General features: G+C 37.9%; 3 protein-coding genes across 4 annotated transcripts in view; 2 read left to right on the top strand and 1 right to left on the bottom strand.

Moving 5' to 3' along the window:
• The first annotated feature begins 124 nt into the window (after nt 1-124).
• LOC121857515 (60S ribosomal protein L10-like) lies at nt 125-4857 on the top strand. The gene is made up of 5 exons (XM_042353598.1): nt 125-274; nt 1422-1620; nt 2592-2698; nt 3467-3629; nt 4657-4857. The coding sequence occupies exons 1-5, from the start codon at nt 252-254 to the stop codon at nt 4825-4827; spliced, it is 663 nt and encodes a 220-aa protein (XP_042209532.1). The 5' UTR covers nt 125-251; the 3' UTR covers nt 4828-4857.
• A 1216-nt stretch (nt 4858-6073) lies between these two features.
• LOC121857485 (transmembrane protein 50A-like) lies at nt 6074-10666 on the top strand. Its single transcript, XM_042353558.1, has 5 exons — nt 6074-6283; nt 7145-7257; nt 7471-7631; nt 7959-9782; nt 9908-10666. The coding sequence occupies exons 1-4, from the start codon at nt 6176-6178 to the stop codon at nt 8063-8065; spliced, it is 489 nt and encodes a 162-aa protein (XP_042209492.1). The 5' UTR covers nt 6074-6175; the 3' UTR covers nt 8066-9782; nt 9908-10666.
• Nucleotides 10667-12897: 2231 nt separating this feature from the next.
• LOC121857523 (zinc finger protein 2-like) overlaps nt 12898-17025 on the bottom strand; it is a 4449-nt gene continuing 321 nt past the window's right edge. For both annotated transcript variants that reach the window (XM_042353607.1, XM_042353606.1), the window contains exons 2-3: nt 16487-16673; nt 12898-15944 (exon numbers count right to left, since the gene is read on the bottom strand). In XM_042353607.1, coding sequence (XP_042209541.1) covers nt 14494-15944; nt 16487-16652 — 1617 coding nt within the window. In that variant the 5' untranslated portion in view covers nt 16653-16673 and the 3' untranslated portion in view covers nt 12898-14493. The remainder of the gene's footprint in view (nt 15945-16486; nt 16674-17025) is intronic.

Genomic DNA, 17025 nt, shown 5'->3' with positions numbered 1-17025 from the left:
GATATATTCTTAACACGAGGTGAGTTCAGGACAGCACCACAACATTCCAACATTCTACACTCCTTCTACCCCAGGTTGGTGTCATGGAGGAACGTGAATCACATCCTCTCCTTCATCTTTATTTATCTGCGTCATCCGTGTGTTATATCATGAACTATAACGATGAAAAATAAGTAATGGCGTTATATATTGTTGTTATATATATGAATTAGTGGTGTAACGTTGGTTTATTGTGTTACAGATCGAGCAAGATGGGGCGCCGTCCTGCTCGTTGGTAAGTCTTTCATAATTTTGTAACTTTATGATAATACCTATTGATATAATTATTATTTTCCGATATAATTATGCAAAATGGCTATGATTATTAGTATATTTAGGTTTGTTTTGATTAAATAAGTGAAATATGGCGGGAATTGAGTTTAGAAGGAATAATTATTACATCATGTAAAGAAATAATGTATAAATAATAATATAATGTGGAATATTATCAGTAAATGTTATATTAAATGATTAAATAAAGGAATAAATTCATAAAATGTTCTTAACTGTCGCATGGTAAGAGTCATCCAGCCTCTGATTGGTCCACGTGTATGACGTCAGAGGTAATTAATAGTTTAATGGCTTCATTAATTAGATGTGTAATTAATCTCCTGGATGATTAAATTAATGTAATAATTCGTCAACTTGGGGGGGGGGGCTAATCTTCAGGTGATCTCTCAATTACCCCACTTAAGACCTAACTACCCCACTTATTAAGACCTAACTACCCCACTTATTAAGACCTAACTACCCTACTTATTCAGATCTAACAACCTCACTTATTCAGACCTAACAACCTCACTTATTCAGACCTAACTACCCCACTTATTAAGACCTAACTACCCACTTATTGAACCTAACTACCCCTTATTCAGACCTAACTACCCCACTTATTAAGACCTAACTACCCCACTTATTAAGACCTAACTACCCTACTTATTCAGATCTAACAACCTCACTTATTCAGACCTAACAACCTCACTTATTCAGACCTAACTACCCCACTTATTAAGACCTAACTACCCCACTTATTAAGCCGACATTACAGAATATACCATTGTCTGTACTGTGGTAAATGGTGGGCAAATTAATGCCAGTTTTTGTGTAAGGTTCGTCACTTTATGTAGTACGAGCCTAAGAATACACTCGGGACAAGATTAAACCTCCAACGATCGTTTGCTCGTCACAGATTATTATAAACTATCTGGTGATGTTTTAACGATCGTTGCCTCATTACAAAATATTAAAAATTGTCTTCTGATTTAACGATCGTTCCCTCATTACAAAATATGAAAAACCATCGTTATACTTCAACGACCATTGCCTCGTTACAAAACCTAAACCACCCGGTCTTGTTTATTAATGGACTTACTCTATTTCAGTTACCGCTACTGCAAAAATAAACCGTACCCCAAGTCACGGTTCTGTCGTGGTGTGCCAGACCCGAAGATCCGTATTTTCGACTTGGGGAGGAAGAAGGCCGATGTGCGCGAACTGCCGCTGTGCGTCCATCTGGTGTCTGATGAGTACGAACAGCTGTCCTCTGAGGCGCTGGAGGCCGGACGGATCTGTGCCAATAAGGTGTGTTGGTGGACCTGATTACCATATCTCTCTTAACTACCTCACTTATTGAGACCTAACTACCCCACTTATTCAGATCTAACTACCCCACTTATTCAGATCTAACTACCCCACTTATTCAGATCTAACTACCCCACTTATTCAGATCTAACTACCTCACTTATTAAGACCTAACTACCCCACTTATTATGATCTAACTACCCCACTTATTCAGATCTAACTACCCCACTTATTCAGACCTAACTACCCCACTTATTCAGATGTAACTACCCCACTTATTCAGATCTAACTACCTCACTTATTAAGACCTAACTACCCCACTTATTCAGATCTAACTACCTCACTTATTCAGATCTAACTACCCCACTTATTCAGATCTAACTACCTCACTTATTAAGACCTAACTACCCCACTTATTATGACCTAACTACCCCACTTATCTAGATCTAACTACCCCACTTATTCAGACCTAACTACCCCACTTATTAAGCCGACATTACAGAATATACCATTGTCTGTGCTGTGGTAAATGGTGGGCAAATTAATGCCAGTTTTTGTGTAAGGTTCGTCACTTTATGTAGTACGAGCCTAAGAAAACACTCGGGACAAGATTAAACTCTGTTGATAAGGGGATTCAATCATTTGGTGTCACAAGGGTTTAATGGTTAGGTTAACATGAGGATTAACACCCCTAATGCTACAACTTGAGGGATAGGTTTAAGTTAGGTTAGCTCATATTGGGTTATTTTTAAGATTAGGTCAGGTCAAGTTATATTTAAATTAAGGTCTGTTAGATTGTGTTAAGTTCAGATATGTTAGATTAATTTAAATACTGTTAGATTAGCACGATATGTTGGATTAAATACTGTTAGCTCAGGTTTAATGCTGTTTGGTTAGGTTAGGTTAGCACAGTATATAATTATAGACCCCAGGGTAGCCATTATAATGCTGACTCATCCTCCCCCCTACAGTACCTGGTGAAGAACTGTGGTAAGGATCAGTTCCACGTACGCGTTCGACTCCATCCCTTCCACGTGATCCGTATTAACAAGATGTTGTCGTGTGCCGGTGCTGATAGGTGAGTGGTCGTTGGCTAGTTTGGCTGTTAATGGTGTGCTCAGTTCCTGGTCGTTGCCTATTCCAGTAGTTAATGGTGTTTTCATGTGATTTATTTATAAATGTCAATTAATCTCTCTTGAGGGAGTGTAGTACAGTTAAACCTCCATCTAATGAACTATATAGAGATGAAAGTCCATTATATCCAGGGTCCATTATATATAAAACCTCCATCTAATGAACTATATAGAGATGAAAGTCCATTATATCAAGGGTCCATTATATATAAAACCTCCATCTAATGAACTATATAGAGATGAAAGTCCATTATATCAAGGGTCCATTATATATAAAACCTCCATCAAATGAACTATATAGAGATGAAAGTCCATTATATCAAGGGCCCATTATATATAAAACCTCCATCTAATGAACTATATAGAGATGAAAGTCCATTATATCAAGGGCCCATTATATATAAAACCTCCATCTAATGAACTATATAGAGATGAAAGTCCATTATATCAAGGGCCCATTATATATAAAACCTCCATCTAATGAACTATATAGAGATGAAAGTCCATTATATATAAAACCTCCATCTAATGAACTATATAGAGATGAAAGTCCATTATATCAAACCATTATATATAAAACCTCCATCTAATGAACTATATAGAGATGAAAGTCCATTATATCAAGGGCCCATTATATGGAGGTTTCACTGAATAACCAATCCCACATGGTACTAATCACCTTAACCCCTCCCCCCCCCCTCCATCGTCAACAGATTGCAGACCGGAATGAGAGGAGCCTTCGGTAAGCCTCAAGGTACCGTGGCCCGCGTTCAGATTGGCCAACCCATCATGTCAGTCCGTACCCACGACCGACACAAGGCCCACGTCATCGAGGCTCTCCGTCGTGCCAAGTTCAAGTACCCTGGACGTCAGAAGGTGAGGGAGGGATAGATGGATGGATGGATAGGTGGATAGATAATTGTAGTGTGTTTGTGTGTAGGAGGAAGGAGAGAAAATTAGTAATGGTATAATTATCATATTAACAGTACAGTAATGGTATAATTTGGTATAATTGTCACATTAACAGTACAGTAATGGTATAATTTGGTATAATTGTCACATTAACAGTACAGTAATGGTATAATTTGGTATAATTGTCACATTAACAGTACAGTAATGGTATAATTTGGTATAATTGTCACATTAACAATACAGTAATGGTATAATTTGATATAATTGTCACATTAACAGTACAGTAATGGTATTATTATCATATTAACAGTATAATTTGGTATAATCTTACAATAATCAATATCTCAAACACTTCGAATATCCCAACTAGAAAAATGTCATTCCGTCGTGATTTTTATTATTGTTTTGTTGTCGTCCGTGAGACTATACACCCCCCCCCCCCTACAGTCTATTGTTGACACCCGCGAGTATTTCCCCGCAACCAGTCGTTATAAAGATACATTTCCGTCGAGTTAGGTTAGACCACAATTCGACTTTGTATATTGGAGTTACGATGTATGGGTATAAAATGCGTATAGCTATTATATATATATTAAATAATCACTATAGGTGTGTTATATAGGACAAATTATTTATCTTATAAATATATATAACTAAGATTTTATAGTAAACTGATTAATAATGTCCACTCTGGTCTAGGAAGCTTTGACATTAAGCTTCTATAATAAACTAAATATTGACTGGTCTAGGAAGCTTTGACATTAAGCTTCTATAATAAACTGATTAATAATGTCCACTCTGGTCTAGAAAGCTTTATGACATTAAGAGTCTATAATAAACTAATTAATATGGACTGATAAAGGAAATTTTGACATTAAGCTTATAAAATAAAATAAAATTAATATTGACTGATGTTTACGAAGCTTTTATTTGCCTAAGATACGATTTTATCCTCGCTCATACCGTTCCCTCCTCCCTAACCCCCAAACAGATCTACGTCTCCCGTAAGTGGGGCTTCACCAAGTTCGACCGCGAGGTGTACGAAGAATTGATGGCTAGCGGCCGGCTCTTCCCTGACGGAGTGAGCGTACAGTACCGACCTGAGCACGGGTCGCTCAATACATGGAGGAAGGTCCAGCTCGAACTTGCCGGTTTAGCCTAAAGATAAAATAAACTGAACTTGAAGATAAAATTTTGTATTCTTGATCCTACCTCATTACCTGATACCGGCCGTGGTAATTAGAGCTGTATCCCTACTGTACCCACCACTGTATTACCTATTACAGCATAGATAACAATAAGTTAATGTTCTTAAGAGTATAAATAACTAGAAAGAATTATATTACTTTAAGTTATATCAAGAATTCATATATTCACTAGAAAGGAATTAATTGATAGCCATAAGGTTCTCTCAGGAGTAATTGACAAGATTCATTTATATACTGTGATGGCTATGAGTGACCTGCCATATTGTTCCATTATTACAAAGATATGGTCATTTTGGGACGGTCTTTAATACCCAATTTGAGGCTATTCTATAATTTATGACTGCTTAAACGCCTTCAATTGCACGAGTAATTACTTGACCTTATCTACTGTCATTATCTTGGCAATCTTAAGGTTAACACAAGACTTAATTAAATACTAGGAACATTAACCAAACGCTAGAACATTAAATTAACAAAAAATGGTCAAATATGAGTGATAAATACGTTTGAGAAGTTATATATCTGTTGAATACTGTATAATGTGGTGATGTCTGGTTAAACAAGTTGAAAAAATATAATTAAATCAGGAAAAATGAATCACAAACTCCATTTAACAACCATGGATATTAGGTGAAATTGTTATACAGGTTTGTAGTTAATTCAGCATGTATACAATATACATAGACGGTAAAGGTGATATGTAATTAATTTAATCTAATCTCTCTCTCTCTCTCTCGTTGCTCGCTCATAGAAGTAGTCGCTGGAAGACGGTTTATCATCTTTTAACTACGAAAATAAACCAAACCATTTAATATTCATCAATCTACTAAAACATAACCAATTATAGTGTTTTATGACTAATAAGACGCTAAATAATAATAAAAATAGCCTCTAAAACGCTAAAAATATTAATAAATGGTTAAAAGTAATTCGCTGGAAAAAGTTTGTTCCCTAACCGTTGTAAACAGAGTTCAGAATATGGTCAATGTTAGAATTATAACCACGAACAAATTTATTCATATACGATAAATAAAATATAATAAAGTAAATAAAGGTTAATATAGAATAACAATTTAATTTAGAATATATTAAATTATTTTTGTAGATAAAAATTATGTAGGTGTTACATCTATTAAATCGATAAATAATAAATAAATAAATTATAACAAAAGATAAATATTTTAGACAGTTCGTGGTAACCATATCAACATCAACCACACACACCATCACCTGGGAAGAACCTGTCGTCACCAATTACTTCCAAATTAAAGTCAAATTTCGAGACTTTTTAAGGATATAAATATGTCTCAGTGTTGTATAGCGATGAGGGAGAACTTAGGAGCCGTGTGTGATAACTGGGACGCTGGTGAGAGGAGAAATTTCATTGCTGCTGTTGTTTCTGGAGCTTTAGTAAGTTATGTTATTATTAATCTCTAAGTCATTATTTTGGTCTAATTTCATCTATTTTTGTTAATTAATATGTTGTAGTTAGTTGTAATTGCTCGTAATATGAATTTAACTGCATTTGACGTATATAAATTATTCCCTCGTTATTCATGTATTGAATTATTTATTAATCTCTAAGTCATTTTACGGTGATTTTTGTTGTTATTTGACTCTAATAATGTGTTTAGTTATTTATAATTGTTCTTAATATTAATGTGATTATATAATTGATGTATATAAATTATTACTTATTAAACTCATATTAAAGTATTTATTATTGTCTAAGTCATTTTACTGCTTTATTTTTACTATTTAAGTCTAATAATATTTTGTAGTTAGTTAAATAAATTGTTAATAAGGTTTTAATTATTTGTGACGTGTAGTAATTCACAGTCCAGTAAGTCAATTATTGTCTAGGTGTTATTAATAATCTCTAAGTCATTATTTGGGTTTATTTTTATTATTTGAGTCTATTGAGTTGGTGGTGTTTGTTTTAATTATTATTTATATGGTTTTAAGGTTTTTTTTTGTAATATTTCCTGTGTATAGGTTAGGTTAGCTTTTGGTTAGGTTAGCTTTGGGTTAGGTTAGCTTTGGGTGGGTTACATTAGGTTAGGTTCAATTTTATGGAATTTGTTTTTTTATTTACTATTCCATGTGTATTGGGTAAGTTAGGTTAGGGTGGGTTTAAATTGGGTTGGGTTAGGTCAGGTCACATTAGGTTGGGTTAGGTTAGGTCAGGTCACATTAGTTTAGGTTACGTTAGGTTTGGTTACATTACATTGGGTTAGGTTCAATGCCCACTAAACAATGGTTGTCCCGCAGTTCGCCCTGGGTTGGTGGCTTGTTATAGACGCAGCCGCTCGTTACCCCAGCACTGAAGAGTTCAACCACGCCTACCATACATGTGGAGTGATCGCTAGCCTGGCCATGCTAATGTAAGTGGTGAGAGAGAGAGAGAGAGGATGAGTAAGATTGATAGAGAGAGAGAAAGAGAAGAATGATTCTGTGTATATATACTGTATACATAAAATATACAACATATGTATAACTTGTATATTTATCCATGTAACTAACAGTAACACACAAACAACATCAATACCCCAGAGCAACTCACCCACAGAGACATGATCCTATTGTCTCCTCCGTAGGGTAAACACAGTCAGTAACGGACAAGTACGCGGGGACATGTACACAGACGGCTGCATCGGTCCTTATGGTGCTCGAGTGTGGCTCTTCCTCGGGCTAATGCTCAGCTTCGGGTCGCTCATCGCAGCCTGTTGGATCCTCTTCGGGGGCTACGTCATCGCAAGTGAGTCTTTGGTGTCGACGTGATGGGTTTTTTACTCTTGTTGATGTTACGGGTTTGTTTTAGGTTTAATTTATGTTATTTCAAGTTTGTTTTATTTTATGTTATTTAAAGTTTGTTTTAATTTGCTTATCACAAGAACATTGAAATCATGAAATAAATCTTTTTTTTTAATTAATCGCTGAGAATCAATAATTACTCTAGTGTTTGTTTGTCAGAATCATTAATTAGTGTTTGTTTGTCAGAATCAGTAATTAATCCCATGTTTGTCAGAATCAGTAATTAACCTCCGGGAATCATTAATTAATAAAGTTTTTGTCTTTTTTACAGAGTCCGCGGTACAGTGGCCAGGCGTTGCTATATTTCTCCAGAATATGTTTATCTTCTTCAGTTCAATCATCTATAAGATCGGCCGCTCAGAGGACAATTGGAGCTAGACGTTCACTTTCCCTATGAACGTTCAAGCTCCCTCTCGTCGTTCACACACCTCGACGAATGTTCACGCCCCAGATTAATGTTCACTCCTTCGACGAACGTTCAGAATTGTAAATTGCCTGATAATTCCCCTTGTGTCTTTTCCATATACTGTATTAGTGGGGATATTAGTCTGTATATAATTGTTTAAGCGTAGTAACTAATCCTTTAAACAGGCTATTGAACTGTTTTATGTGTTTATGAACGGTGAAGCCTTGAATGACGACGGTCCTCCAATATTGCAGTGTGAGGTGAATCATTAATTACTGTTAAAATAAGCAATAATGAGATGTGTTCCCTCGTGTGACCTTTTCATGTCTTTCGTGTGGCTTTTTACGCTCCTCTACCCCCCAAAAAACTATACAATTAATGAAAAATACAAATTATATTCTTTAAATGATGTTTGTGAATGAACTTTATACAATATAAATGAATAATAATATGGTCACACAAGAGGAGATGGGACGCTATTGTTGTTGTCAGTGTTAACAGCCATAGTGTCAGTTATCATCTAAAACTGAAGAAAATAAGACCCTGGTTGTTGCTGTAGTCAAATTAATATAAAAAAAATATGTATGTTTTACTTAATAATATGTTCATTGCTTGTTCCATATAATATCCACAGACCTCTCACCTTTTTTCATATCGTTTTAACACATCTAGTTTCTCGGTTAAGCTTATACACTTTCTATTACCTTTTGAAACAACACTACCATCACTTGCTCAGGTTGAATAGGGACCCAAAAAATGTCGTAAGAGGCCCGAGAAGGTTTTTCTCCTATTGCTGTTCTGATGCGTGAAAACAAAAGGTCCGCCAGCTGCGAGTGTTTATACCGGGGTCACCACTCACGAGCCAGGCAGTGTCCGTGCGCAAGGCATATTTTTTACGTGTGTAATTCATATTGGGATTTTGTTATTATTTATATGAAATTGTAATTTTACTTCATTTTTTATAATATTTCCGTCATAAATACGAAGGAAATAACGGTGTAAATTGAATTGGGTCGTAAATTAACCCAGGGTCTTAAATATGAACCATCGTTAGTAGAACCGTCGTTATCGGAGGCTTTACTGTACTGACAAAGGTACATTTTTAGGAGTAATATTGTAATAATTTATCCATGACTAAAACACCATATTGCACTGTACACTATACCTTCATTAATATGACCAAAAGGCGGCCTCTATGTCACCTTATTTATTGACAAATTTGTATTAACCGGGATTGGATTATTCGACGCTTGATTTTGTGTTTGTTTATTTGTTTGTTTTAAGGCCACGTCATTTTTTAGTCCTGTTTATTTGTTGGTTTTCTTGCCACGGCATATTTTTAGTCGCAATCCAGATTATAACGATCGTAATTAGCGAAGGTATAGTGTAGGTGCCGTAGACTAACAAAAACACAGGTTGTCGTTGTTTGTTATGTATCTTGGTGAACAAAAACAGTAGTTACAGTAGTTGTTTTTTGTTATTTTATGTTCATTTAGGATTTTAATTTAATTTCTTTAGCCCCTGAGCGACACGGGCACGAATGTAACCACGTCCTGGGTTCGTGTCCTGACCTGGGATAGATTTGAGAGGGGCATTATCCAGTGTGACCCTACCATCAGGTGACATTGTGTTACATAAGGTTTGGTTAGGTTCGGCTATACTAGATTAGGTGAGGTTACTTTAGGTTAGGTTAGGTTAGGTTAGGTTATACTAGATTAGGTGAGGTTACTTTAGGTTAGGTTAGGTTATACTAGATTAGGTGAGGTTACTTTAGGTTAGGTTAGGTTATACTAGATTAGGTGAGGTTACTTTAGGTTAGGTTAGGTTATACTAGATTAGGTGAGGTTACTTTAGGTTTGGTTAGGTTAGGTTACCATACCTCTCTCTTGTATTAACACACTGGATAATAAAGGTCGCAACAAACTAACAGGCCAACGACCCTTAATGGCAAGTAGGCTGATAAATAGTGAAATGGGAAATTAAATATCACAACGGAAACTTCAAAAATAGGGACCAATTTGGATTAAACCATTTCCCTTTTTTTTTCTGCAATTTTGGATTATTTCCCAATTACAGGTGAACTTACTACGATATTTATAAGTGTCGATAGTGACTTGTGTACAGCCCCTGGGGTTACTACAGTTCTAGATCCATAAGTACATTATAAGTGTATGTGAAAAGTATATGTAAAGTGTAACTACAGACTTATACTGTGAATAAATACTTATATTGTTACTTATAAACACTCCCTGGTGACAGATTACTTAGAAAATGATGTTAAAAGTCCTGTACAAGTTAACTGTTTGTTTGTTAGGGTGAAAATCCTATAAAATTTCCTCCTCGGTGGATTTGATTTGTTTATGAAGGAAATCAAGTCATTTTTCTAAACAAGTAGCTCGTCGTTTGGTCTCGTTTACCTGCGGAGTCACATCGTTAGGCCGTTCTCTCACCTGTGTTCACGTTTTGCTTTAATTATTATTTTATCGTCATCTCTGCCTTTTTTATTTATCTGTTCATTGGAGGTCTCTGTACTTTTAGCTGTAGTTCTTGAGTATAAATTATATCTGTATTTATTTAGTGTTTTATTCAACCCTAATATGATGTGTTTTATTTGTGGATGTTTGGATGTTTGATTTTCTTAGGTGTTTGTTCTGGTTAGGTTAGGTTAGGTTGGTGTTTGGTTGAAATATGGTTAGGTTATTGATATTATTATTTGTAGTAGTAGTAATAATAATAGTAGCAGTAGTAGTAATAATAGTAATAGTAGTAGTAGTAGTAGTAATAATAGTTGTAGTAGTATATTGATAAGATTAGGTTATGTTATGTTAATTAAATACTGTTATTATTATTGGTAATTATAATACATAAGGAAACTTGGTACTCACAAGGCAAAGAAAGTTCATCAGTGTGTGTGTGTGTGTGTGTCTGTCTCTCACACACACTTTATCGCTCTCTGACACACACACACACTTTATCCCTCTCTGACACACACACACACACTTTATCCCTCTCTGACAAACGCACACTCAAACACACCTCTCCTTCACACAGGCAGACAGTGAAGTCCCTCTGCTATTACAAGAGAAAACCAAACACTGGGTGCTTCTGGGCATCATCTGGGGCAAAGACTGTGACCGTGGGTACTTCTGGGCATCATCTGAGGCATAGACTGTGACCATCGCGGCAATCCAGGTGTGTGTGTGTGTGTGTGTACGTTTGGCTTAACCTGTAAGTTAACGAGTTTTTTAAATACCTGTTGTGTCGTATCTGCTGCTTACTGGTGGACGGGCAGCAGGGAGCCAGTTAGTGTTGTGATTCTCTACACAGCAGGGTACTAGGGAGAGAGAGAGAGAGAAATGGACAGAGAGAGAGAGAGAGAAATGGACAGAGAGAGAGATAGATACAATCATTCATAATCAAATTGATGTATGAACCTAATCCAGATCCAACCTAACCTAATCTAACCCAAATCCAACCTACTCTAACCTCCCCAAGAGTATGACGTCAAAAGTATTACCGAATAATGTCGTTCCGTCAAAGTAAACATCGTCAGTTACTATTTTTGCACTCTCGACAGTTTACCTGCAGTGGGCGGCAGAAGACAAAAATAAGGTCGATTGTGGTAACTTGGCCGGCCTTCCTCGACCCGCCCTGACCTCACCCTCGTCCGAATCAGCGTCTTGTGGTGAGATACAATCTTGCGGTTTGGTTAGGTTAAGTTAGCTTCAATTAGCATTACAGTAAAACCTTCATCTAATGAACTATATAGAGATGAAAGTCCCTTATATCAAGGTTATACTGTAGATTATATTAATTAGATTTACCCTAACCTAACTCAACCCTAATCTAACCCTAAACAATTTCCAGACTATGGGGCGAGCAGCACATCATAGGGTAACTCCGGGTAGTTACAGAGAAACAAGATAAATGGCATTTCCTCGTGACCGGTAAGTTTGTTTTGGTTTTTCGTTTCGGGTATTTTCGAGTGTCGGGATTTTGTGATTGTTTTGAAATGTAACCTCAACTCAATTTAACCGAACCGAACTCAGCCAAACTTCCCCTAAATTACCGAACCGAACTCAACCAAACTGAACCGCTCGCCACCTAACCACAAGCTACAGAGACTATCGGTACTGGAAGACGTCCACACAACCAATCAAATCCATAACGATCAATTAATATGTTCCAGACTAACGACCGCGGTTCCCTCAACACATTTGCATCTCCCAAACATTACGCTGTTTGTCACCACTGGGAATCGCGAATGCCGAACCTACATACCTTAGAGAACGGCTTGAGATAAGACTGGTCTAGTACTGGGCAGACCAAGATGTCTTTTTTTATTATTCCAGGATCATTGTCGAAGTTTTATGGGTAATATATGTGAATCAGTTTGGTTTTGGAAGTCTTAAATAGCAATTGTAGTCCAGGTTATATCAGTTAGAATTATGTTCAATATTCTCACAAAATTGTACTAATTCTCTGGAGGTCTTGTATGTCTCTGGGGACTTAGTTTATAATTTAATTCATGCATCCTAGTCTGTCTTCCCCTGGCCCACCTCACTTGACCCACCTCCCCTGACCCACCTCACCTGACCCACCTCACCTGACCCACCTCCCCCTCACCCCTAACTATATAACAAAACATCCCATTTTATTAATTTTCTCAACATTTCAAGAATATCTCATATTAAAAGACTCGGTAAGACCTCTCAATAAAGTAAACTACATAATTGGGTTGTTAGTGTGAAAAACGACTACCATAGAGGGAAATTAAACCGCAAGGACATCAAAACACATCACGTGCGCTGATAAATGTATTTAATTATTGGGTATTTATCGTCTGAATACATCAAACGTTACAGAAACAATCACATTGAAATAAAATTTATACATATACTTTGAAAAAATATGTTTATAACAATGTATTAATGTATTTGATGTTATTTATACAATTTTGACCTGTATGGCAAGATCTGTATGGCAGGATCTGTATGGCAGGTGATGGCAGACAGATGTAGACTAACATCTGTGGCGATGCATAATGTTCATGGAATGTTTATGACGTCAACGAAACCTCTTTGTAATGGACTATTTAGAGATGAAAGTCCATTATATCGAGGGTCTGTATGATGTAAAACCTCTATGTAGTGAACTATATAGAGATGAAAGTCCATTATATCAAGGGTCTGTTAGATGTTAAACCTCTATTTAATGAACTATATCGAGATGAAAGTCCATTATATCAAGGATCCGACTTGAACAAAATACTAACATATCATAACATAAATAACGTCCCGTAAAACAAAATATTCGCTCATGTCACATTAAAAATTAAAACACCTCGGACATTAACAAAATAACGTAGAATTTATCACACCAGAAAAATATAAAAGCTAAAAATCCACGATAATCTATAATAATCTTTGGTATCTCACACTGGGGTGGGGGGTGATGGGGGGGGGCTAACGAAGACTTTGAAATCGAACTAAAATAATAATAACTGTACTCCATTTTTTTTTCTCCGGGTAATATAGGATTAATCGTTACTTTAGGGTCATGGGAATATTTGCGTTTTAATTGTGTTTTTCTCTCCGTTTGTTTATAACGTGTTTTGATTTTGATAGGAGGCCCTCGGCTGTGTTTTAATATCGTTTTATCTGTAACAAAAACACAAACAAATACAGTTTTTTATCCTTGTTTTTCATATTACTTTATCATACAAACATACGGACAATATCACTGTATCTTTAAAAAAAATTTCTTTGTTATATAAAACAATTAAAAACCACATAACTTTATCATTAACAAAAACACCAAAAGAAACTTGATTTATTTGTTTATTTTAATATAACTTTATAGTAAACAGAAGAACGATAAGACTAGAGAGGAAATAAATATATTCTTAAACTTTAGGTGATTTTTGATGTGTGTGTGTGTGTGTGTGTGTAGATAAAGGTGTATGTATGTATGTATGTGTTCACTTCAGTTACCCATCACAAGACAAAAACAATCACTGTATTTACAATAAATGTGTGTTAAACCTCTGACACACCCTGTACATATGTTGCAGGACTATTGACACACCCTGTATAGTTAAGTCAATACTACACAGGCCATTGGTTGGTACAGTAACTACAGGTAACTTCTCTCTTTACAAACGTTCGGGGACACAAATGATCCGATCGAGTGTAATCTGTTGCTGCGTACAAATGACTGATCGAGTGTAATCTGTTGCTGCGTACAAATGACTGATCGAGTGTAATCTGTTGCTGCGTACAAATGACTGATCGAGTGTAATCCGATGCTGAAACTAGACACAAATTTGATGGAACGTTGAGAGAAGTTATGTCCACATACATGAAGCGTTTGGGCGGTCTAGGGGGGTCGACGGCATAAACTACGCGTCTGAGCTAGGACAGAACAGAAGTACATCTCCTCCGTCTTTGTGTTTCTTGATGTGGAACATAAGTTTGTCCTTGCGTATAAACGTTCTGAAACAGTAATCGCACCGGTGAGGTTTTTCTCCCGTGTGGGATTTGGTGTGACGTAACATGTCCGCCTTACGGATGAACGCGTTGTCGCAGTGTTGGCACTTAAAGGGTCGTTCCCCGGTGTGCGTGCGGACGTGCGTCTCCAGGCTGCTCTGGGAGACGAACCACTTGCCGCACACCATGCACCGCGCCCGCTGTACTCTGGCCTTCTCCAGGTCGGTGTCGTCGGCCGTCTCGTGGTTGAGGAGGTGGGCCTCGTAGTTCTTCTTGACCTTAAACTGTTTCTGACAGATGCCACAGTCGTAAAACGTCCTCTGGCTGTGTGTCCCCATGTGGGTGTGAAGGTTGTACGCCTTCTTGAAGACGTGGCCGCACACCTCACAGGGGAACACCTTCTCCTCCTCCTCCTCCTCTATCTTTACGTCCCGGAGGAGATCTTCGACGGCCTCCTCCTTGACGTCGTCCTTGACGTGGTACGAGCGTCTCCTGTGCCTGAGGTGTACGCCGACGTGCTTGAGCATGTGGTCTCTGCGGGCAAAGGCCTTCCCGCAGGACTCACACTGGTGGGGCTTCTCCCCCGTGTGGCTCCTCAGGTGGATCATCAGTTTGTTCCTCTTCTTGAAGGTCTTGCTGCAGTACTGGCACGTGTGGCCGCCGCTGCCTCGGGGGATTCCTTTACTTCTGGAGGGTTTATCACCGTGGACGACGACGCCCTCCGTCTCCACGGCGACCGCGCTGCCTTCCTCTACGGTGATGGTCGTCGCGGCGACGCCCTCTGTCTCGGCGGCGTCCGCGGTCGTCGGTCCGGGAGCGGGTTCGGGGGTCTCCCGTCGGGGGCCGCCGTCGTCTGCGGAGCGGTGTTTGTCGGCCTGGTGTTGACGTAATCTCTCCGGGCGAGAGTACCGGGCGCCGCAGAAGCAGACGTTGGGTTTGGCTCCCGTGTGAACCGTCTGGTGACGGTGATACTTGTAGCTCTTGCTGAACTTCTTCCCGCAGTACGAACATTCGTACGCTGCCGTGGCGTCCGGCAGACCTCTCTTCGCCAGGTCCTGCTTCCTGGCGACCTGTAGCAGCGACTTCCTCTGGTCCGACCCGATGTTGTGAGTCATGGCGTGCATCTTGAGGTAGTCGACGCGCATGAACCTCTTGCTGCAGAAACACACGTAAGGTTTTTCTCCCGTGTGTAGACGTTTGTGGACGGTCAACTTATCCGAGCGAGAGAAGCGTTTGTGGCACACGTCGCACGCGTACGGTTTCTCGCCCGTGTGTGTGCGGAGGTGGACCCTTATCTTGTTGCGGGCCATCGTCTTACGGCAGTACGGACATTGATTATCGGCCAGTGACAAACTGCAACTGTCTGAAAATAACCCCAAGTTAGATAATAATAATAATAACAAGAATAAAACTGTAATAATAATAGGAGCAACAACTGGTACTGATATTATTACTATAGTGCGTTTTTTCCCAGCTGAGGAGAGATGCCCCGCCCCCTCCTCAAGAGTTACACCTGATTGGCTGTTACAAATCTGTTTGATTTTGTCCTGAAGTAATGATATATTTCTAAATGAGTTTATTCATAATGACCGTTTTGGACGAGAAAGATATTGAGCTAAATTATATAAAGATACATACATTAATTATTTCAAACATGAGCACATAGGAAGTTTATCAGAAGTATTATACAAGAATTAACTGTTAAACTCTTTTGGAGGACAGATTTAATATATACTTGTTGCATAATGTAGTTTTACCGATACATAATAATAATGATATTTATTCAGTAAAATCATCATTCATGTTTATAATTGTTTTACTGGTGTATAGCTGAGAATGTTGAGACTAGGGTAAGTTAGGCCAGGTTAACTTAAGTTACACTACCCTAAACAATCCAACATAAACCTTTCTTGTTGTTAATATTGACGTCGTCGGGAATATCCAGCGGATCGACCAACTTGGAGTTCTCGGGAGGCTCGCTCTCCAGTCCGTCATCTTCTAACATGTAAACACTGAGGAACCGCGAGACGTCGAGAAAATCTGTCTTGGTTGTCTCGACACCTTCCTCCATGCTGGTGACGATCTCTGGGGTCTTAGAGAGCAAAGAGACGAAGTTTAAGTTTGGGGTCACATGAAGAATATTCACCCGAGCTTATTATAATTGGTGATTAATTATCCTAACTTAACCTCACACTAACCTGTCTTAATCCTAACCTAACCTAATCTAACCTATGCTAACTTTAACCTATTGCTAACCTAACTTAATCTAACTAAATGATATAATCTCTTAACTCCTCCTTCTAAATTAATTAAGCAGTTTCTCAATCGCTGATACACGATTAAATACATCAATAATTAATTACCAAAATACTAATTACTTATATTAGTATGAACAGAAGACTCAATTATACTTCCTGCCATTGTAATTAACACTATTCATCCCC

This window comes from Homarus americanus, unplaced genomic scaffold (assembly GCF_018991925.1).
Source record: "Homarus americanus isolate GMGI-L3 unplaced genomic scaffold, GMGI_Hamer_2.0 scaffold19065, whole genome shotgun sequence".
Taxonomy (NCBI): domain Eukaryota; kingdom Metazoa; phylum Arthropoda; class Malacostraca; order Decapoda; family Nephropidae; genus Homarus; species Homarus americanus.
The sequence above is the reverse complement of the archived record's forward strand: the minus strand, read 5'-3'. Positions and strand labels throughout refer to the sequence as shown.

Excerpts from the sequence above, each read along its gene's own strand:
- LOC121857515 (XM_042353598.1), top strand. The coding sequence starts at position 252 with ATGGGGCGCCGTCCTGCTCGTTG. Across the intron at positions 275-1,421 it reads GGGCGCCGTCCTGCTCGTTG|TTACCGCTACTGCAAAAATA; the intron begins GTAAGTCTTTCA and ends ACTCTATTTCAG. Across the intron at positions 2,699-3,466 it reads TCGTGTGCCGGTGCTGATAG|ATTGCAGACCGGAATGAGAG; the intron begins GTGAGTGGTCGT and ends CATCGTCAACAG.
- LOC121857485 (XM_042353558.1), top strand. The coding sequence starts at position 6,176 with ATGTCTCAGTGTTGTATAGCGATGAGGGAGAACTTAGGAGCCGTGTGT. Across the intron at positions 6,284-7,144 it reads CTGTTGTTTCTGGAGCTTTA|TTCGCCCTGGGTTGGTGGCT; the intron begins GTAAGTTATGTT and ends GTTGTCCCGCAG. Across the intron at positions 7,632-7,958 it reads CGGGGGCTACGTCATCGCAA|AGTCCGCGGTACAGTGGCCA; the intron begins GTGAGTCTTTGG and ends TCTTTTTTACAG.